This window comes from Pecten maximus, chromosome 8 (assembly GCF_902652985.1).
Source record: "Pecten maximus chromosome 8, xPecMax1.1, whole genome shotgun sequence".
NCBI classification, from domain to species: Eukaryota; Metazoa; Mollusca; class Bivalvia; order Pectinida; family Pectinidae; genus Pecten; species Pecten maximus.
In genome coordinates, this window is record NC_047022.1 from 14,808,580 (window position 1) to 14,832,655 (window position 24,076).

Sequence of the window (24,076 nt, forward strand, 5' to 3'; positions counted from 1 at the left end):
TCATGATCAACAGACAATAATACATTTTTGTTTTATCCCGACTTAATTGCATGACAATGAATAGATATTTAAAAAAACAAATGTGGATATTCCCAAATGACTAATCGTAAGTGGAAATCGAAAAAAATGCTTTTCGAATAAAAAGATTTCTTTCAATATTCTCATAATTTTATTTTAACTTTTAATTTGGCATATGTAACTTGAAAATATCTTCCTGTTTGGTGAGAATGAAGATATGAAGATATCTATGAAGATATGCTACGACCTGTCAACCAAAACTTCCTAGTCGAGATAAAAACGCGACAGACGCATTATCTCAGCGCTAAAGAGTATAGGGTTGTGTAGTTTAAACTGTAAGACAGAACCCTGCGGTCATGCATCTGAACTGTCTTGGAACATTTTTCTGTGTGGTGGCGTACGCCTGTGTACAAGCGGCGGCAGCGATTCCGCCACAGGTACGTGCGTTTTTATTGAATGGTTATATTTCTAGATTCTTGACAATATTCCTCTCCAGCCATGAAGTATAGCAGCCGACGAATTACTGTTACATTTGTATATAACCAAATGGAAGACGAGTGTACCATTGCACCTTACAAACTAAGTTCATGACATTCCCTGTTGATATGTTACGGTTGTGGGATATTGTGAGACATCATTTATCCTAATGGACATCATATACAGACGTATGTAGTGTAGCATAACAGCAATAACTACGATTTAATATTACTATCTGTACATTTATGGAAATGAATCGTTAGTGTCTTAAAATATAAGTTGTATTTTGGCGAAGGGTAAAAAAAAGGCAAAATGGCGACCTTTGGCCTGAGCCCAAAAATAAAGCTTATATTTCAAGGCACTGACCATGTATTCTATTCATCATGCAACAGTCATTAAAATAAGCAGTGAAGCGGTATCGACAGTATTCTTTGTTCGCCTTGGACGTAGGCCAGTCGAATTGGCGCAAATGCAATGATTCTAAAATACAAGTTTTATTCCGTCACTGCCGAATGCAGCAAATATGTGGTTAATATACATAAGGTATTTCAACATTGCGGATATCAGTGGCAGGATAGACTTTGATACTAAGATACATCAATAATGATTAACGTAGACAGACAGTAAAAAATACTCTCGGTAATTTTCTTATTACGAAATTCCGTGGTAAGTACTACATTTCCTCTTCTTTGTTCAAAACTCAACGATTTTATCTACTTATATATTTGCCTTCTTAATACAAGACTCCAATTATTGCAAGGTTTCGCCTCGCTGTCTAAAGACAAATCAATTCGTTTCCTGTATTTAAATCTAATCCGATAGAGTTTATGGTACAGTTGATTAGGTTGTTATCTTCACGTATTGAGGTAGTTGTCGTTTCACTGTTGATTTGGTTAAATTTTTTCGCACACTGAAGCATGTTCTGTTTTACAATTGTAAAGTCTTCTTGTAAGTAAATTGTTCAGTGTTTCAGACGAATTTCTACAATTCCATCGTTATATTCTTCATTGACCTTTGAAAGCTTGACATGCATTTTTTTTCCGAATAGTCATTGACATACACTATCATTGCGACATAAGATAACAAAAGTTTTGTTCATTGTTTACTTGAATTCCTTATCAGTTGGCTTTTGTTAAAGGCAGTCTTTAAATTCATGCATTTTATGACATCTGCTGGGGCTTTTCACCATCAGGTTAAACAACTCATTGTAATTGTTCCTCTTTCTTTTTCTTACAAAACAAATTAAAATAAAAGTCATTAACGCAGCAGGTTATTCCGATGAATTTTGTCTGTAACGGTTGTCGTTAGCGGTAGACGTTATTTTCAAAATTTCATTTGAACTTTTTTTTTAAATGCTGGAAAAATGTTCAACCAATTTTGATGACTGATGCGAGTCGAGATCATTTCTTGAGAACAATAAGGCTAAACATTGTTAAAAACCAGGATATTTGCCTATCAATTATTTTACTGATGATATTGTTTTTAATAGAAAGCTTGAAAAGTAATAGGTTTTGTGAAAGATATTAGCCGGTCAAATTGCTAGTCAACGTTTTCTTGATGATTTTAAATCTCAGCTTCTTTATACTTGCACATTGGTCATTTTAGCGTATTAACAATGATGGATTTTACGAAACATGTGATGTTTTGTATTTTTCGCACTGTCGCTATTTCTTATGCGGGCATACAAACTGTATCTTATGTACAGTAATGATTTTAAAAGGCAATGAAATTAATATAACTATTAGCATATTCATCCTTTTAGCATGAAATCAATATACCTTTTATCATATTTATCTTTGTAACATGAAATCAATATAAATATTATCATATTCATCCCTTAAGCATGAAATCAATATACCTATTATCATATTTATCTTTGTAACATGAAATCAATATAAATATTATCATATTTATCCTGATAACATGAAATCAATATAACTAATCATATTTATCATTATAACTCATTATCTTATTTTACTATTACCATGTTTGTCCTTCTAACTCATTATCTTATTTTACTAGACATTTAAGATATGTTTTTCATATTTACCCTTGTAACATGAATTCAACATAACTATTATCATATTTTTCCTTATAACATTAAATCAATATAACTTTTATCATATTTTTTCTTATAACATGAAATCATTATCACTATTACCATGTTTGTCCGTATAACTCATTCTCTTGTTTTACTCGACAGTTAAGAAATGTTTTGAATGACAAAAACAAATTATGGGAGCGGGAGATGCTGATTTATCAGATGAGCAGTCTTATCGGTGAGTAAATTTTAACTTTATGTACATAACGCATTAATTACTTGGACATATTACGATATATTATGATTTGTCTGTATGTTGTGCTTTAAAAGAGGATACAAACCAAACTGAAATTATATACATCCACTGATAAATTATGACTATGCATACATTTAATAATGATAAACAATCGTGTATCATTGGCTTAGTAGTTATAACATTTTAAACCTATGTAGATGTTGGTTGCTTTCTCATATACATGTTATCTTCAGAAGATACGTGTTTCATTTATGATGCTAGTACATGTATCATGAACATGCATGCTGTATGCATTGTGAAGCAATAACATTTAATGCTTTAAAAGATAACAAATATGAACTTGTTAAACATTTCCAGGCAATTGATTATCATATACATGTATATATTATATTCTTAATTTTCCCAAAATGCATTATTCATGTAGAACGGATGTACGTAACAATACACGTATTGCAATAATTCTTAGATGATGAGTATTTATAAATGTTTCCTACTGATAAATGAAACACCATAAACACTCGCAACAGACGATATTTATGATATATGAATGAAGGAAGTCATTTGTTATGCTGCTATGACCATATACACGATGTTTTACATCAGACGCCTCCCAGATCAGTGTGATAGAGCAGTCGATGCGAGAGATAGAAAGTGACGTTAGCACGGACAGCGGTAACTGTATCACTTTCCAGGAAAAAGAGGGAGCCTTCCGTGACCGGCATGACTTCGTGTATATAACGCTGGCGAGCGATGGGTAATATAATTTGACATATCATGGAATTATTGCAATGTTCATAACAATATAAAGAGGATATTCTTTGTTTCGTGATGAACACACGAGTGCAAAAATATCAAAGTTTTCACCCCATTTGATCAAATGTGTTTGTTAATCATCAAGAAACAAGGAATATTCCATTTATACAATTTTTTTCTCACTTTTACCTATGCTAATCTAAGTCTACCGCTTTGTCTATTTGCTTGCCGCAATATTATTACTTCGCTGATTAATATACAGTTCCACATATTGGACATCAACTTCGAAGAAAATTAACATAAAATAGATAAATATATATATTATGTTCGCGTAATGATATCACTGGCAACAGGGCTGTCAAAATATGGCATGGCCACATGTCTGTGGTTGTTAATAGTATGAGCAAACTTATTGGAGATTAATACCAGCATATAAATCTTGAGAGCAAAAAATAAGGGCTGTGTGTTATATTCAATATATTACTGTCACTGTTAGAAAACAACATTATGCACTTTTTATGCTTTCTAACTTGAGATGGACACTAAGCCAGACGAGGTAGGATATATATTTGATATGTCCAAATTTCCATATTGGTAAGTAAACTCATTCGAGTGAAAATAATATCTCTATTTTCCCAATAAGTTGTCGATATTGAAGGGGTTCCGTTTAATATAACATATATTTTACGAGTATGACCTTGGCTGTTAATAGGACGTTAAACGAACAAATCACGAGTATGACAGAATATTGATACTTTTCACGAGTGCGAAGCACGAGTGAATAATATCGTAATATTCTGTCATACGGTTAAACGGAAAACCATTCAATTTTCTTTTTATTGACGGCGCCATTTTGAAAGGACTGATCAACGTTATTTAAGCGTGTTCTACTGTTATCGGAGAATCTGTGTATTAATATAGCTAACGTGAAGGGAGTATTTTGTCAAAAACTAGTCTGAATATTTCAGAATACAGCAAAATAACCAATTTACCTATTTTCGCATCGATTGGAAAAATCGGCAAGTTTCAATGAGGTGAATGCAAAGCTTCGCTCTGATTGGTCAAACGTGGAAAACTTATATTTTCTCTGTTTAAGTTATATTTTCACTGCAAAATCTTTTATTTTTACTGCTCATCGCTGAAGTGAAAATATTAATTTTCTTAGTTTGATAAATTTCTATATTCCACAGGCAAAAATGCAATAAAACCTTATATTTCATAGCGAAAATGTAATAAAAACCATTGTATTTTGATTTACATATTATGCAACTATGTTTCAATGTCTACATTTGTGATGTTTCTTTTGTAAAATGTTATGTCATAAAAAAGGTAGCTTTTCAAGGAACTTTCTAAATAACCATATTTTGCGACAGAATTCGATGGATATTCCAGTTCATTGTTCAAGTAAGATTGGGAATGTGATTCATCGATTTTAATACCACCAAATATTGTTTAAAGATGGATTTTCAGCTTGTGTCAAACCTAGTGTAAGCTTTTGTAAAGACAGCTATATCATACTAAGACGGACGAACTTCGCCTAAACTATTCTCTAATAAGGCAGAAAGTTGAATGTATGGCTGATGTTACGTCCGCAAAATTAGAATGTTGTTTGTGACGAAAATTCTCTTATTTTGACATCTGATTTAACATCTGTTGCCCTTTCGCCGAATATTGAACTGTTGTTGTTTCCGTCATTTGTAGTCTTTAATTGGCGAGGAAACGACCATTTGCGAGCCTAAAAAACACTTTCAAAAATACAGGTGTAAATGATAAACATTGCTCCAACTTAAGATTTCTTTCACTTCAAAATATCAATCCATTCCTTTTTTCTGTGACGATTTTTTTTCTTTAGTTGGTGTAGAACAGATAATGTGGGGATGGTTGGAGGACGACAGAAACTTTACCTCACAAGCGACTGTATGTACAAACGGGAGATCATGTCTCTACTGTTGGTCACTTTGGGTTTGTACCATGAGCACCAGAGACCAGACAGAGACCAGTACATAGATGTACACATGGACAACGTACAGAATAGTAAGTACACCAGGAACAAGTACATACAGGTAGACTTGGACAATGTACAGGATGGTAAGTACACCAGGGGCAAGTACATACAGATACACATGGACAACGTACAGAATGGTAAGTACACCAGGGACAAGTACATACAGGTACACATGGACAACGTACAGAATAGTAAGTACACCAGGGACAATTACATACAGGTACACATAGACAACGTACATGATGGTAAGTACACCAGGGACATGTACATACAGGAACACATGGACAACGTACAGGATGGTAAGTACACCAGGGACAAGTACATACAGGTACACATGGACAACGTACAGAATAGTAAGTACACCAGGGACATGTACATACAGGTACACATGGACAACGTACAGGATGGTAAGTACACCAGGGACAAGTACATACAGGTACACATGGACAACGTACAGGATGGTAAGTACACCAGGGACAAGTACATACAGGTACACATGGACAATGTACAGGATGGTAAGTACACCAGGGACAAGTACATACAGGTACACTTGGACATCATACATGGTGGTAAGTACACCAGGGACCAGTACATACAGGTACACATGGACAACATACATGTTGGTAAGTGTACCACGGAAAGAACAACAGTGACACACATGAATAATAATCCAGAAAGTTGGTTTTTAACAAGTTTATAAACAAGCTCTCGGAGAAGTGTGTGTCTACAAAATGAAACATAAAAATAGCGTTAATAAGAATAATAACCTTCGTTTAATTAAAAGTAACATTGCTGAAGTATGCCTTAACCAGAACAAAATACCATGCACAAAACATCGGCTGTTTTTAACACAGTTTTGGATTATTGAATGATTGCACAAACAAGCTATTATAAAAATTAAGCTAATCTGATTTCAGTTGCAAGAGCATCGTTTGTGAAGATACCTGCAGGCGCAACAGACCTACTAGGGTTTCCTTATGACTTTGACTCCATCACACATTTCGGTCCTTATTCCTACGCCAACAATCCAAGATTTCCCACAATCACCACGAACGTTTCTGACGTTAGCTTCGGTATTGAACACAGGCTCAGCTATCATGACGTTCTCAAAGTGCAGACACTCTACATTTGTGGCCACGGTAAACTTCAACCTTTATTTTACAGTGAACCAAACTTCTTCATACATTAAACATTGTCCAAGAACAGACTCAATACATTTGTGGCAATGATACTGTTTCGAAGTTGGTTATAAAGTTTGAAGAGCAATCTCTTTAGATACTCATGATAAGTATCCACGGTAGTACATCAGGCTACCTCTACGGCTGTAACCACGGTTATATATAAATATTAGTTATAAGGAGTTCCAAATGAGGTCACTGAAACAGTTTAACATTTGTTATACGATAAACAATTTGCATGACCGCCAAAGTCAGCAAAATATCGTCTTTGTAGATATTCCATATGATTGTATTAATACTGACTTCTCAATTGTCTTTTCTTCCTTAGATACATCACACATCACCAACAGCCCAGGTAAGTAAAATACCGACAACTTGCCAACATAGTACAACCGTGATTGGCTGGTATCTCGGGAGATAAGCAAACTACAATATATATATAATTATTTAGAAATGCCCATGTACCAAAGAAGTAGCAGATGTATAGTATATGTTTTAAAATCAACAATTATTATTTCAAAATTTTAAGAAATGATCGTTGACCTTATTTTGATGGACCCTTTATTCAGATAATATTGATATAATAGAAGGAACACAAACATTGCACATCAAAACAAGCCCTAGGAATATATGCTACACATTAAAACTGGGGTTAAAACCATATGAAACATGCGTGTCTTTATTTGACGCCATCATTATACATGTAGTCGTTGTTACAGCGTATAAATTGACATCTCTGCCAGTTATTCCTATGACATTACTATTCCTATGACATTGCTATCAATCAGTATCCTTTTTGTAGCATTTGCTGTAAACTGCAACTTCGAGAACATCCTATGTAACCTTGCCGATGATTACAAAGACGATTTCAAATGGATCAGGCAAAACGCTGGCCTAGGTTCTAACGGACCCTCAGCTGACCATTCCAGTGGAGGCGGTAAGTAACCGGTCACTCTATTTATTAGTTTACACGGCAGAAACAATAAGAAACCCGTGAGTCGACTGATCACTGGAATAATGGATTAACTGGTCACGGTGTTAATTATCTCTCTTGAGCCAGCCAGTGCCTGTCATTCGGCGGATCACTCTGTCAGAAATAGTTAGTAACCCATCATTCTATTGACATTTGTAATTAACTGGTCATTCGACGGATCATTCTATTGAAAGTGGTTAGTAACCCGTCATTTGACGGATCATTCTATGGGAAGTGGTAAGTAACCCATCATTCCACGGATTATTCTATGGGAAGTGATAAGTTACCCGTCATTCGACAGATCATTCTATGGGAAGTGGTAAATAACCGGTCATTCGGTGGAGAACTCTATGGAAAATGGTAAGTTACCCGTCATTCGATTGATCACTCTATAGGAAGTGGTAAGTGGAAAATGGTAAGTAACACGTCATTCGGTGGAGAACTCTATGGTAAGTGGTAAGTAACCCGTCATTCGACGGATCACTCTATAGGAAGTGGTAAGTAACCCGTCATTCGATGGAGAACTCTATGGGAAGTGGTAAGTAACCGATCATTCGACGGATCATTCTATGGGAAGTGGTAAGTAACCCGTTATTCAATGGATCACTCTATAGGAAGTGGTAAGTAACACGTCATTCGGTGGAGAACTCTATTGGAAATGGAAAGTAAGCAGTAATTTGGTGGATTACTCGATTGGAAGTGATAAGTAGATTTTCCTTATTGTTTGCACCATTGCAAGAAATTAAAATACTTTGTCATATACATGTAAATAGAAATATTAAAATTTAATATTACATTATTCCGAAGTTCCCAATTGCATCTAATGTAAACACGGCAACCGACCAGTTTTCACCTTTTTGACATCACTAATGTAACTGTTTACTCTCCACTAGGATACTACCTGTACTCCAACGGAACAGGAAATTACAACAAAACATCTCGACTGTTGTCAGCGAGGGAGATACCACCAGGGGAGTACTGCATCGCCATGCACTACTTTATTGTCGGCGACAATGCGGCGACCTTGATCGTGAGGTCATATGATTACGTCAATGACACAGAGTCGACGTTGTCAACTCGGACAGCAAACGTTGGGAGCAATGTTGACGGTGGTTGGTTCCAGTACAGGACTTACTACAAACAAATGGCCCATAAGTGGAGAGTAAGTACACAAACATGTCAGACATCATACCATATAGTAACAACAAATGCTTTCTAAGGTACATTGTTGTGTATTCATGTAATGACATAAAATTTGTGACCTTAAAAAATGCAACGACTGATTTATCTGGGAGAGCCGCTTTCATGCTTAATCACCTAAATTATAAAATTCAAATAAAGTAGCGTTCTCAAACTAAAATCAAGGGTAGCGACAAGGAAATAACAAATTTTAATAATCATCATAGAAATTTAAACTTATCGCTTAAAATACGATACACTGTATATTTCCATGATATCTTCATTGAAGATGAAAAATGTCCCCAACAAGAATTTCAGGAAGCATTACATCGCCGACAGCCGAATATCATATACTCAAACGTTACATTTCAGTATCGTGGTTTCCTGCAGAATGGAAGTAACAAACACTAGATCTAAATTTAACAATAGGGAAGTTCATACCAGCATTGAAGTAACGGACATCGGACCTAATTTCAACAATAGGGATTTTTTATACAAGCATGGAAGTAACGAACACCGGACCTAAATTTAATAATAGGGAATTTGTATCCATGCATGGAAGTAACAAACACTAGATCTAATTTTGACAATAGGGAATTTGTATCCATGCATGGAAGTAACAAACACTAGATCTAATTTTGACAACAGGGAAGTTCATACCAGCATTGAAGTAACGAACACCGGACCTAAATTTAATAATAGGGAATTTTATACCAGCATGGAATTAATGAACACCGGACCTAATTTTGACAATAGGGAATTTTTATCCATGCATGGAAGTAACAAACACTTGATCTAATTTTGACAATAGGAAAGTTCATACCAGCATGGAAGTAACGAACACTGGACCTAAATTCAATAATAGGGAATTTTTATACCAGCATGGAATTAACGAACACTAGATCCACATTAATAACAGGGAATATCTATACCAGCATGGAATTAACGAACACTAGATCCTAATTTAACAATAGGAAATTGCATACAAGCATGAAAGTATCCAACACTATATCAAGATTTAACAATAGGGAATTACGAACACTAGGGGGGAAATGAAATGTTTGATTTATTGCTTTTGTTTTTCTTTTCTATTCATTAAATGGTTGTCGTGTCAGTTATACCGACAGGAAAAAAACAGTTTGAAATTGTGCGGTTTACTCAAATTTGATTATGGTACTTAACGTACATGGATGACATTTTCAAAGACAACATAGTTGTTTCCTATCTGTTAATTATAATATTCTTTCATTCTATAACTTTGTTTTTTCATTTTTTTTTTTTTTTTTGCAAACAGCATTGTTTCTGATTGTTTTTCTTTCAGAATAAGATTATTAATCCTTTCAATTTCTAACAGTCGTTTCTGATGTTATTCCAACCAATATCCCCAACAGTATCCGACCTCCTCTCCTTCCAATCATTGCATCTTATTCTCTGTAAAAATATTCAGTTTCAATTTGTTGCCTAGAATCTATAAACGCATTATTCTGCTTTTGTTTTCTTCCTCCTCTGTAATTTCTTTTTAATTTTCGCAGGTACAGATAGAATGTTATATCGAAAACGAGGCTGGTGGCGCAGCAATCGATGACGTTCAGATCTACCCCGGAGTCTGTTCCTAGACTTCTGACTCCTTCGGCTAATCCATTGCTTGTAATGAAACATATTAGAGTTCCATTTATTTTTGAATAAATTCTTTTCTGAAGAAACCACATTGAGTAACAAGTTATAATTGAGTTACAACACAGTAAAAACGGAAACGTCCAAGTCACGAAATATTTTAAATGTTTACTGGTAGTTAAAATACAGGGGGCTGCATAAGATATATACATGTAAAACGCAATTTCAGGAACAATATATCATTACCGAAGATACAGTTAGTTAGTCATGACTTATTGTATGAGCTATACGAGAAACTCTTTCTTTCACTAAGACTAAATGTGGGTACATGCGTTAACAGTTTCGAAATAACCTGATAGTTCACTTCAGAAGTTTAGATTCCTCTATTACGATTTTGTTTTGTTCGTACGACTGATTAAGTAATTATGTTTCATGTTGATAAATTGAAAAGCTAATCAAACACAAATTCGTAAAACATTATCAATATCAAAAACTAAAACATACCCTTGATACGAATATAAAACGTTCCATTTATATGCATTATACGTATTTGAATTCAACCAATCAGTGGTGACGACGCTAGGGGTTTAAACCGTTCGCAGATCACCTTGTTGATAGTTGGCCTTTGAGCATAACACGTGGCATCGTTCCATTTCCAGCCATATGTCTCTCCGAATTCTACGCAATACTCTGGCTGGCTGGCGTAGTTGTTGGGTTCCCCTGGGGTCCAGTTAGTATATCTGCACAACAATGTCATAGTATCTTAACAAGGATCTGGACACGCAGCTTAAAATAAAGTGACGCTGCAGAACGATAGTATCTCCATAGACTGACACAGAGTGTATGGGTGTAAGCACACTCCCAGAAATCAAACAGCTTACTTTGCTTAGCTACTTGTTGTAAACAATAAAATCTGTTGAATATATCAAAACTTGTCCTTCTTTTGCAAATAAACTAATAAACAAAACTTTATACAAATACACAACTGTATACTTACTGAATTGCCGTGCCTGTAGAACTCCATTTAAATACACCGTTGTGAAATTCCTCCGTTGCATCAAGCCAAACTGTTGATTAATTGCATATGATATTAACCAGCATTAGTGTGCAACTAAACTGAAATTAAAATACATAATTAACAAGTTAAGTAGCTACTAATACGCAAGCTACAAACCAGTTTTCACCAACCTACCTTGAAGCATGGCTGAGAAAAGTGCAAATATTGTAATAAAAGATGTCATACTCTTACAGAGAAACCAGGTACTGTGTATGACAATGCCAACCTATGGCGTACGATTAATATGGAACATATAATCACATATCATGCGGGGGTATAGAGAACATTTAACACAATCTATGACGTAATAACATAGAATTATTGGCGTGACGTGGACAGATGCAGTTCAGCTACTAGGTAAGCATTTCCTGCACATCACTCGGCAGGCTTGTGGTGTCACATTGAAAGTTTTAATGACGGGACAGAGAAAATTGAGTTACCGTCCCCATGAGCTACGAGTCCTCGTAGATAGTTGTTGTCACTGTCTGATTCTACGATCGGTAGGTGAGCTCCCAGAGATGAGCATAATGCCTGCAATACAAATGAATACATGACTTTGACAAAAATCACAAGTGTATAGCTACTTCAAATATGTACTTCGTTACAGATATAAATTATGCTGAATCTTGAATTCACAGCTGCTTCGGGCCAGAAAAAGTGTAATTGCCCATATTGAAAGTCGAGAAAATGGGGAAAAATATTAACATTAAGTAGAAAACAGTATTTTTTATTCATTTTTTTTTAAAATAGAAGAAAGGGTGCTAATACACAAATATCTACCACCCCCCCCACCCCCCCCCCCCCCCCCACCCCCCCCCAAAAAATTTTTTACTATCGTACTATAATTTACCTTTGCTTGGTACCAGTTATAATTAATCGTTACGATACAGTACTTCCGGTCTATATGTTCAATCCAGTTACCGCTGGGACACGCTGAAACACATATAAAAATGTAAAGAAAGCATACCACTACTTTGGTATTGCTTACGCCTAAATCTAAGGAGATACGATGAAATGTGTCTCTTCAAATAAAACATTAATTGCAATCAATCATTGATAATTTATAATTGGATAATTTTATGAACTAGATACATCATAATCCATCATAAAAGCTTCACCATTGTGCAAATTAGTTGATAGCATTGAAGTAAATCAACATTCAACTCTAACATGAACGCCATCTTTTTGCTATTTGTGTAATGGTTTGGTTTATGTTTTGCGATATTTATTCAGGAGCTTCGTTAAGAAAAGAATACCTTTGAGTTGAGGTGTAGGTGGTACCCTGTCAAAAACAAAGGTTACAGGCGTCTTGAGATGCACAACAAAGATATCTGTAAAAATTAAGGACCCTATTGGTGGGAACTATATAATCCAACCCCGTCTGTCTGTCTGTCTGTCCGTTTTTCACAAACCGATTATAACCTTCGTATTTGTACCAGAGACTCGCAGTCATTTCAAGACCAGCAAAGTGCGCTTCTGAGTTTTCTTAATGGTTCTAGGATATCAGAAATTCCAATTAAGTGCTATATATGGTCATCCGGGATCATTGTGACAGGAACTGTCTTGTAAAGTTTAACGTCTTATCTACAGTTATGGTCATTTAAGGGTGGACTGTGCGAGATGCATGCTTGGTGAGGGTATAAGTATTTTTGGGACTGTAGTATGTTCGTTTTTGCCTCAATTTGCGGAACTGGTGCCAACTTTATAGTCTACCTCACTCACTAAAGCACACTGCTGAGGACACTCAACAGGACAGTCGCACTACTCTTAAAATGTCGAGCATTAAGCAAGAATAGGAACTATCATTTAGAGACTGTGGTATGTCTAAGCAAGATGACAGAACCAAAAGCCTTTTACACATGCAGGAACGCCTAACTTAAAGCCTTAAATGTGTCAGTTTCAAGAAAGACATATGAAGAAGATAGTTCTAAGAATAAAGATTATATCCGAGCTTTAATCGCATATTACTCAATGAAAGCTCCCTAACTGAAGTGCTATCAAGTTAGGAAAAACAGAGTCTAATATAAGCAATTATTTATATGTACGTTATGTAAAAGTCAGTCGGGCATTATTTAACATAAGCATATTAAACAGTTGTAAAGAGATAACAAAAAAATACCCGTGCTGACAAAGTACGCTGACAAGTCTGTCACACTTGGCGTCGTTGTATCCCCAGAAATACTCCTCTCCGTACATCAGACAGTTTTCTGAGTGAGGTCCATAGTAGTTGTCTGGCTGTGAGACTGTCCAGAATAGAGGAGAAACCAGCTGACCGGAAGTGCTGCTCCACATCCAGTAGCCCTCCCTACTAATGTCTGTGCCGTCTAGCCACACTATAAAATGCATCATACTGACGTCAAAGCATGTTAGCATGTCCTTACCGACAACTATGCAAGTAATACTTCTTGAAATGATGTTAGAACCGTAACAGATTCAAGTACGAAACTGTATCCTTTTTTTTTGAGAAAGGAAATGTGTATTGACCAAAATATTATGTAGAATACTCATATAAAGTCAAATTAATCTTACCGGTTCTGAATGTGCTCGGCTGTCGGTCTTTCAGTTGTAAATGGATAAACTCAAGTTGCTCTCGCGACTCGACGATTGGAAGATGACTGTTGCTTCTTTCACATATGGCCTATCTCCCATGCAAAAATACCTCAGTTCAGTTAAAGGGAATGAAATGTCAGTTATATATTTATAAAAACCGCATTCATTTATTTCGAATTCAAAACGCCTATGACCCAAAGCATAAAGCACTTAACATGGACAACCTAGTGGGATATATAATCGCGTTACAGATTCTTTATAACGGTACAGTTGGGGACTCATATAAACAAATCATGTCATAATATCAACAAAAAGACACAGTTGATCAAAAACCAAGGGAAGTACTGCTTGTACAACCATTCGTTTAAGTGTTTGCTTTTACACCTGCTTATCCCTAAATGTATCAGCTGTGTTCATTATAATGCCACTTTGTATATATTTATTTTACGCTGGTCACAGACAACGACACAAATATTACTTTGCCTGCTGACAACGACAACAGTCCGACATAAACAAAATATTACTTTGGCTACTGACAACGACCCCTGTCCTACAGAAGAATATTACTTTTGCTGCTGAAAACGACCCCAGTCCTATATCAGAATATTACATTGGCTGCTGACAACAATCCCAGTCCTACATAACAATATTACTATGGCTGCTGACAACAACCCAAGTCCTAAACATGTATAATACCTTGGCTGCAGCCCACGACACCAGTCCTACATCTTCGTGTCTGCAATACTGAATGTTATTGTAAACGTCGAAAATCCAGCCTGACGCACAATTTGCAGCTGAAAAAAAAACCAAAAATGTAAACTATGCGTTTTTAATCTAGTCATCAGTGTATAAGTATCTTACTGTAGACGTGATAGCTAATGCAGTAACAGTGGAACAATGTCTTTGCATCTTGAGTTTGAAACCAACTAACAACAGGTGGATTATGCCTGTTGTATAAGTTGTTTTTTCTTTTGATGGCACATTTTGCCCTCGCAGTTTTTCTTCGAAAACAAAGACCATATTTGCTCGCTTAGATATATCGTTATGAACGCTCTTCAATGTACATATAACACATTGTATGTTCAATTTATAAAATATGGTGGATACATTTCGTTTTCATTTTTATCGACTTCAAATATATCAAGGTAAAAACTCAAGTCACTGTTATTAATTGTATTGAGCAAAACATGTTTCAATGTTTTCTTTTGTTCATAATTAATTGATGTTTTTCATTTTCAATCAAGGAAGGACGTAATATATCATGAATTTGACACCAGCTATGAATGATAACAAAAAAACAATAATAATCGCCGTTCCTGAGCCACCGGTTGTATTCGTATTCAGTATATATACATAATGTCGATATTGTTCTTGCATAGTCAGTTTTAATTAATTCCGATTGTGTTTTCTAACCATATGCATTATTAATCTATTATTTTTCTTGTATTCAAAGGATTAGATTATAGAACACACACCAATAACACGATGTTATCTATAGCTATGTCTACCAACTGTGGCACACTGCTTTCTCTTATCCTCAAACGTATGTTACACATTTAAAAGCAAAGCACCAATCATTGATATATATATATATATGTATTTGATATTAGGTAAACATGCAAAGACATGATAAATTATCAAAAAAATATCATTACTGTCAACAATCAATGCAACTATTAAGCTACTGTCAGAATGATGAAATATAAATGACAATTAGTAATTATGACACCTTTTCGCGAATAGTTCATAAACACATTTTTTTCTTGAAACCAAAACAAAGACTAGCTAGAAACATGATAATAAATCACCAATTCACAAGATAGTAAAACAAGGTAAGCTAATCCCTTCAATATATTTTCTCCATTGTGTACCTACCTGTGCTCTTTGTTGTTCTCGCTGTGACCTTGGTAACAGCTCGCGTTGTCGAGGGGACAGTAGTCTTAATACTAGTGACACTAGTTGTCGTCAAGGACAAGTTTAAATGGTCATTACACAATGTGCTGTTACAACACATCGATATTTGGGAATGAGAATGTGTACATTGCTGAAATTGTAAATATGAAGAATCAGACGCTATGTCTAACAAGGTGCTTAATCTTAACGATAATTCAAATTAGTGAGGCAAGAACAATATCACTAGGTTTCTAGAAGAGTTTATAATTCAAATGAAAAGTGCACTATATAAAATGTAACAGACCCTCACATTGCTGGACTTAAAACAATGACAGAAGGTACAGTCAAAACTCAATGAAAACGGAGAAAAGTGGCATTAATACACACTTTTCTGTTATTGATGAAAAGATTAAAAGCTCGAATACGACTAACCCCTATACTCGTTATTCGGTTGTTCGAGACATAACTGATTCATTATTAATGCTTAAAATAAAATTGTTTTGAAATAAATTACAAGGAATTGAAAAATATATCCTCCCCAGTTTTCAAGCCTGCCTACCGTGTTCAGTGATTCTTTGAAAAGGATTTTCGATTGTCCTGCCCTCTATATTAAAGATGTTGCTAGTTTCGAAGGGACATAACTCACTAACAAAGGGAGATAACTCTTAATCGAAAACGGATTTCTTCCTACAACTAAATTTATAAGAATAAAAAATGGTGATCTTTCCCAATAAAAGGCGTCTATTAAATAAGATAATAGCCGCTGTTATATACAGGTGGACCGTTCGACTGCAGAGTCATTTAACAGTACATTAAGACTAGGGAGTATTCCGAACTAAAGCATTGACCACATCGTTGGTACCCATGTCATCTGGCTTCGCATAGCTCTGATTTAAAAAATAAAAGCTCTCATATTCGAAAATTCATGGACCAAATGCAGCCATATCGAAATGTTTACTCAAAATCTGACGAAATCATTAACGTTTAATTTGCACTTTGATTTTTTTGGAAGATGGCAGATAAAAAAGCTAGGACAGACATGGGCGAGGTCATTTGTGTATGCGAGACATAGGAGTAACATGAGAAAGAAGATTCCATGGGAGTCAACGATGTATTGGAAAATGATATTTGCTATATATAACAATTAAAATCGAACTTACCGCTACTGGTGAACACCCACTGGTGTAGAAATTATCTGAACCGAAGGTTGTCTGTGTGATGCCACATGCCTGTAAATAAGGAGCATCATGCATTAAGTCGGTAAAGGTGTTCAGTCGTATTTTAGAACAATTCCTTCAGGTAAGTAATGTAAATATAATGGAAGTTATATAACACAACTAATGTGGCACTGAAGTGTGAGACGTTTCGATGACTACACTTTCATCATCATCACATTAATGACCAATGTGAAGCACTGATATATGTAGTGTCCGAGGTGGTAATATACTCGACCGACTTTTAGTTAGTTTTTTGTTAGTTTTCGATGTTTAAATTGACGAGATATAGTACAACATCAAATACATTAGTACCAGCTTTGAAAAGAGTTTTACGAAAAACGGCAAGTTACGCATAAGAATTCTACTTTCTTTTTGTCACTGCATACCTGATCAAAGCCTGAATTGACTGCATGGCAACGATGGAGGCTGTAGTTTTAACAAAATATTGAAAGTACCAACTTGTACGTATAACTGAAAACGTTCTACAAATGACCGTGATTCTTGTTCGTTTCTTTGTCGCTTTCGACAATAAAAACATTGAAGAGTTCCAATATCTGGGCATGAACATTAATATCGATCGAAGTTTTCCAAAAAGATCTATAAAATGAGACTTTTTTTGATAGGAAATTTACTCATTTGTGTTGATTTTGCTTTGTACCTGAATGTTTTTTCGTGATAAATAGGGAGAAAATTCAATGCAATTTAGTAGTTAATTGACGCTTTAAAATGTATATAATAAAATTGTAAATAAAATAATAACTTGTGAATAGGGAAGCACCGTTAAATGATTAGTCCAATCAACTAAGAGTAAATTGTTGTAATAGATATCCACATTGACCACGAACCTGATCCTGGTTGCACACTGTAACGTCGTCACACGAACTTGGAGTTCTGTGTTGAAGACAATTGTAACAGATAGAATTGCTAGCACCAAATCCTAAAAAATAATAAATTAATGTGGAAGAGTTGAAGTGCAAGGTACTTAATGTCAGGGATTTTAGATGTCGCATTTCAAATAGTACATACATTCAGCCACATTTATATAATCATTACTTCAAATCCAGTGATTTCAAGAGGCTTTTTCAAATAATCATTTAGGATTTAGTATACAGTTGTCAATATATAAGCATACTTTGACATTGTAACATTTCACATTAATTTAAGTATCACAAACTGAAAAAAATGAAACAAGCATTATGTATTTTTGTTTTCTGTAAATAACTAAAATGACATGGATACCATGACTTGTTTCTATTTATCAACACACTCCCTGTGTGTTACAAACGTTCTGTGTGTCAAGAGCGACTCTTTAGAAACAGACAGATACCAAATACTTGCCTTAAGTTTACTGACTTGATTTGTTTTAAAGCAAGTTGTCATTAGATTACATATTAACACGCACGGCACACAGCCCATAATACTAATTCACTGTCTCTTTGTCTTATTTTTTCAATATATTGATAGGACCATATAGGTCTTAAGTAATGCAACACTGGTCTACATTGAACAGTGTTTCCTGTCGAGAAGTGTCAAAATCGACAAAACCGATTCTTGGTAGTAACGTAATCACTCGAAAACGAGCAATTTAAATTCTACTGTCTGACATAATTTGTGTTTATCCAATATAATAAAATTTTCAAACAACAACACCAATTTCATTTTCAGATTATGGAATTTGTTTTCAATTTCTTCATTGTACTCCCTAAACTGATAAATTAACACAATCGACATTTAATGACACTGGTTTTAAATGATGTAAAGCTGTTTACAGATACCTGTTGTACCACAGCCGCGTTGATTGCACAGCGCGGTGTCATTACAGCAGTGAACACACAGCGATGCCTCAGTGACTCCTACAGAATTCCGACGTCCATGACTCGATGGTTTGTTACATGTCTTGTAAGTAACCATGGAAATGGAAAGTGTATATCAGTCACATTTTTCTAATAAGAAAAGCTAGTAAAGGTAACGCATTAAGTTGTCATGGCAATATTTTTAATTTGAACATGTCACAAGTCATAGCATTAATCGTAGAATTATGACATTCTTCAACGTTAAAGAGAACCATGTTAAGCAAATAAGCACTGGTAAGCATAATAAATTCATAGAAAGAATATTGAAATCAAAACATTTGATATAATTTGAAATGAAAATCCCCAACAAGTGATTTTTGGGATCAGATTATATATGTACATATGATATAGTTTGGTCAATATAGGAATGTCATATTTGTACTGATAAGCTTTCTGGTTAAAGGGAGGTAATAACTTCATTTATATATGTAGTATGCAAAGGTTAATATCTTGATATTTTTATTACAGTGTAAAAGCGATAGTATATGTAGCTGTTTGTTGAAGTGTTTGAATGGAGTCAAGTCATGAATCTATCACACAAGGGCTTCTGGCTTAAATGTCCTTTAACTCCTCCTCCTCCTCCTGTAGCCTTCCACCAAGGTGTGTTAGATTCAGACAGGTTGCCCCAACACCGCACCAAAGCTTTCGTTAATATCATAATGTACATTAACAAAATGAACATTTATAAGTGAATAGTATCATGTATAAATAATAAAATAGCGAATTAATTAAATGTAAACATACATAATTCAATTGATCTATTAATTAATATAATAACTTTAAACTAATCAATGAAGCAAGTTGTTGATACAATGTCAATACATTGCAAAAATTGATTTTCTAATTATTTTAACATTAAAATTAGAGCTGGTTCATCGTTCTATGACTCGCCATCGATGCTGCGCGCCTATAGGGCTGATACATTGGAGGCGACTTAACCATGTTAAAGGAAATGTACAGATTGTGTAGTGCAATAACCATGAGTGGATTTCATAATTGTCAACATAGGATTTCAAAAGAATGCCAAATACATTTTTATATTCTGACTCTCTCTCTCTCTCTCTCTCTCTCTCTCTCTCTCTCTCTCTCTAATAAATTCAAAATTTGACATTCAGATTACGAGAAACCTCGATGATCAAAAGTAAGTAATGGTGTCGATTATTGTATTTGAAATATGAATGAAGGAATAAATGTATTCATACTCACATCTGCCGTTTTACACCCGACTCTGTACCAAACCACTGCGCTACTGGTTACGTACTTTGTGACCACACATTTCTAAAATACGAAACACTCTGACTTTACCAAACAGATGCTTCATTTCATTTCATCTTATTTTATTATACAAAAAGATACAATAGGAAAATATAGCAGGCTCATCGTCGGAGACCCACGCTTGATTACACTACGCTACACTTATCATACGTAGCGCAGTGCAATCAACCGTGAGTCTCCGATGATAATAGCAGGCTAAACCTACGTAAATCTTCTCCGTTATTAAAAAGATAATTTAAAATTGAAATAAATATAACAAATCAAAGCAGATAAATATGTACATATGATATAGATTGGTCATTAAGATATTTCATATTTGTACTAATAATCTGTTATTGGTTAAAGGGTGACAATGACTTCATTTATATCATAACAAAATTCTGTTTTCATTGAACATATCCATGTATATCGTTCACAATGCAAAATGAACAAATGCGAACTTTATCTATATCAATCATATACAAGAACTGTTCTCACACATCATCGTTACTCCAGGCAAAACGTCCACAGCCTTACTAAAGGAAAATATATCAGTTTAGAGTTGATGCTACAGAATGTACATATGTACTTCCACGAAAAAAAATATAATAACAATAATGTAGCAAGGAGTGAAGAGAAGTAGGTATATCTACAAAAGTATTATTTCTTACAGTGAAAAATAAATTGAAGCTGAACTACATATCAATATCAAACAAGTTATTATAAATTACAAGGTATGTTCTTCTTTTGTCAAAACGCAAAATAAATTTCAAACGAAACCTCTGGTTCTACGTCGGCGCTTTTTGTCACATGACAAACAGGCAATATTCACTTAACACATGTAGTGGCTGACATATAGATCACAAAACATTGTACGGAACAACTCTTATTCAGAAGATCTGGCCCTGGATTTTCATCTTACACAGGAAACAGTGATTTTGTTGTACAATACCATTTCATGTAAGTACGATATTATATTTATGATCCCCATTATTTATTATGCGTGCCCAGAAATTATCAGTATGTGTCTTTGCTCCATTGTTCAATGTATAGCATATATTTCATAAACAGCTTCTCAGCTCTGAGCTTAGTTCTATCAAAGAAGAATGTCCTATCATTTATTTAATACATACCTCGTGAACGCCACATCTTGTTACATGACCACAGTCCCGAGGCAGTACCACTTTGTCACAGCTGAGACAGAGCTGACCGTACCCTGATAGTCCTACAATAGACCACCATCGTTATACCAAAGTCTACTTAGACAGAGCTGACCGTACCCTAATATTCCTACAATAGACCACCATTGTTATACCAAAGTCTACTGAGGCAGAGCTGACCGTACCCTGATAGTCCTACAATAGACAACCATCGTTATACCAAACTCTACTGAGACAGAGCTGACCGTACCCTGATAGTCCTACAATAGACCACCATCGTTATACCAAACTCTACTGAGACAGAGCTGACCGTACCCTGATAGTCCTACAATAGACCACCATCGTTATACCAAACTCTACTGAGACAGAGCTGACCGTACCCTGATAGTCCTACAATAGACCACCATCGTTATACCAAAGTCTACTGAGACAGAGCTGACCGTACCCTGATAGTCCTACAATAGACCACCATCGTTATACCAAACTCTACTGAGACAGAGCTGACCGTACCCTGATAGTCCTACAATAGACAACCGTCGTTATACCAAACTCTACTGAGACAGAGCTGACCGTACCCTAATAGTTCTACAATAGACAACCATCGTTATACCAAACTCTACTGAGACAGAGCTGACCGTACCCTGCTAGTCCTACAATAGACAATCATCGTTATACCAAATTCTACTGAGACAGAGCTGACCGTACCCTAATAGTTCTACAATAGACAACCATCGTTATACCAAACTCTACTGAGACAGAGCTGACCGTACCCTGATAGTCCTACAATAGACAACCATCGTTATACCAAACTCTACTGAGACAGAGCTGACCGTACTTTGATAGTCCTACAATAGACAACCATCATTATATCAAATGCAACTGAAAGAGTTGAGTTTCCAAGATAGACCTACAATAGACCACCATCATAATGCCAAGTACCCCTGACACAGAGCTGACCGTACCCAGATAGACCAGAGTAGATCACCTTCGTTATACAAAACTCTACTGAGGTAGAACTGACCGTACCCAGATAGACCTAAAATATACCATCATCGTTAGATTTAACTTAACTGACACAGAGCTAACCGTACCCAGAGAGACCAACAATAAATCACCACCGTTATACCAAACTCTACCGAGGTAGAACTGACCGTACCCAGAGAGGCCTAAAATATACCATCATCGTTAGATTTAACTTTACTGACACAGAGCTGACCGTACCCAGATAGACCAACAATAAATCACCACCGTTATACCAAACTTAGGTAGAACTGGTCATACTCAGATGGACCTGCATTAGACTATTATCGTTATGCAAAACAATACCGAGAGAGCTGGTCGTACCCAGATAGAACTACAATAGGTCATCATCATTATATCAATCCATACTGCGAGAGAGATGGTCGATCGCAGATACTCTAGAAAGACAACCATCATTATACTAAACACTGCTGAGACAGAGCTTACCGTACCCAGATAGACATAAGAAACCAACGTCATTTTACCAAACACTACTGAGACAGAGCTGGCCCCACACACAAACGCCTGACCACCATCTCAGAATACTAAGCACTAATGAGACAGAGAACTAGAATATCACATCGTTCTGTACAGTAGACAGGGGTATCTGAACCCGATTGTTAGAGTTTAGCTAGTCAGCAGAGTGCTGGCCAGCTAAACTCTTGTGTATCCCTGTCCACAGGACACAGACCCATATTTGATTATTTCTGTCTCATACTTAAAGTAAAATATCGATTCTTAGCTGTTAAGAAGTATTTTCATTACGCCATCATCACTGATCCATGAAATGAAATGTTTTTCCTTGTGCGATAGAGTTATCCCATGTAGACATGAAATAGGCCACAGTCAACTTACGAAACAATACTGAGGCAAATGTTGCTATCATTTGATAGATTTGAATCACAACACCAACATTTCGATCATATTGTAGTCAAAATCCATCTATACATACCACCACTACACATTAATTGTGTTTAGAAACAAGCACAGTGTTCTTATGTTACAAACTACATATATTACAACATAACTTCTACTTTGATGAGAATATACATTTTAAGTAATCCAAATCTCTCATGAATCTCCTTGTTTTTTATCATAAAATATATGCAGGTAAGACTAAGAATCGTCTTGACTTCCAAGCATTCTAATAAATAGACTCAGATATTTAAGAGGTTTTACTCAAGCACTCACCGTCAGCTATATGAAACAATACTAACAGAAGTGGGAAAACACTGCTGGCCGCCATGAACGTCTTATCTTGAACACTTATCGAGTTCGACACTATTTCTTGCACGTAACTATAAATTCGTGTCACTCTTGTGTATCATGATGCTTATTGCGATTAATTTCCCGTGAATTGTCCGAAACACTCCCATAGTATAGGATACCAAGGTGCCTTACTTGTGCTTATCTTTATGGTTTGTGGAGTGAATTAAAATCTAGTGACACTTATATAACTATATATAGAAATGCCACGACTTTATATAAAGTTACTGATTAACCATAGGTCACACCTGTCTCTATCATTATTTATTTGTATATCATAAGTTCGTTCTGATAGGAATCCTATACCTCTCG

At 35.4% G+C, this 24,076-nt stretch overlaps 2 protein-coding genes across 3 annotated transcripts; one reads left to right on the top strand and one right to left on the bottom strand.

Annotated features, from left to right (window-relative positions):
* Positions 1 to 2,574: 2,574 nt before the first annotated feature.
* LOC117332549 (meprin A subunit beta-like) lies at positions 2,575 to 10,586 on the top strand. 2 transcript variants are annotated; one of them, XM_033891500.1, is made up of 8 exons: positions 2,575 to 2,774; positions 3,396 to 3,546; positions 5,398 to 5,579; positions 6,468 to 6,689; positions 7,057 to 7,083; positions 7,531 to 7,665; positions 8,595 to 8,863; positions 10,413 to 10,586. In XM_033891500.1, the coding sequence occupies exons 1-8, from the start codon at positions 2,744 to 2,746 to the stop codon at positions 10,494 to 10,496; spliced, it is 1,101 nt and encodes a 366-aa protein (XP_033747391.1). In that variant the 5' UTR covers positions 2,575 to 2,743; the 3' UTR covers positions 10,497 to 10,586. The 2 variants fall into 2 exon arrangements, with proteins under 2 accessions (XP_033747391.1, XP_033747392.1); XM_033891501.1 differs by lacking the exons at positions 2,575 to 2,774; positions 3,396 to 3,546; positions 5,398 to 5,579 and adding an exon at positions 5,654 to 5,903.
* Positions 10,587 to 10,642: 56 nt separating this feature from the next.
* On the bottom strand, positions 10,643 to 23,858 carry LOC117332548 (macrophage mannose receptor 1-like). Its single transcript, XM_033891499.1, has 15 exons — positions 23,690 to 23,858; positions 21,452 to 21,543; positions 20,271 to 20,342; positions 18,987 to 19,107; positions 18,057 to 18,148; positions 17,155 to 17,223; positions 15,977 to 16,145; positions 14,798 to 14,895; positions 14,081 to 14,189; positions 13,671 to 13,884; positions 12,808 to 12,833; positions 12,402 to 12,484; positions 11,992 to 12,082; positions 11,492 to 11,561; positions 10,643 to 11,234 (listed from the first exon to the last, which is right to left on the bottom strand). The coding sequence occupies exons 1-15, from the start codon at positions 23,742 to 23,744 to the stop codon at positions 11,051 to 11,053; spliced, it is 1,545 nt and encodes a 514-aa protein (XP_033747390.1). The 5' UTR covers positions 23,745 to 23,858; the 3' UTR covers positions 10,643 to 11,050.
* Positions 23,859 to 24,076: the final 218 nt, after the last annotated feature.

Coding starts and splice junctions, on each gene's coding strand:
- LOC117332549 (XM_033891500.1), top strand. CDS start 2,744: ATGCTGATTTATCAGATGAGCAGTCTTATCG. Junction 6,690..7,056: donor ACTCTACATTTGTGGCCACG/GTAAACTTCAAC, acceptor TTTCTTCCTTAG/ATACATCACACATCACCAAC. Junction 8,864..10,412: donor AAATGGCCCATAAGTGGAGA/GTAAGTACACAA, acceptor TAATTTTCGCAG/GTACAGATAGAATGTTATAT.
- LOC117332548 (XM_033891499.1), bottom strand. CDS start 23,744: ATGGCGGCCAGCAGTGTTTTCCCACTTCTGTTAGTATTGTTTCATATA. Junction 20,343..21,451: donor CAAGATGTGGCGTTCACGAG/GTATGTATTAAA, acceptor TTCGTATTTTAG/AAATGTGTGGTCACAAAGTA. Junction 18,149..18,986: donor ACGCGGCTGTGGTACAACAG/GTATCTGTAAAC, acceptor ATTATTTTTTAG/GATTTGGTGCTAGCAATTCT.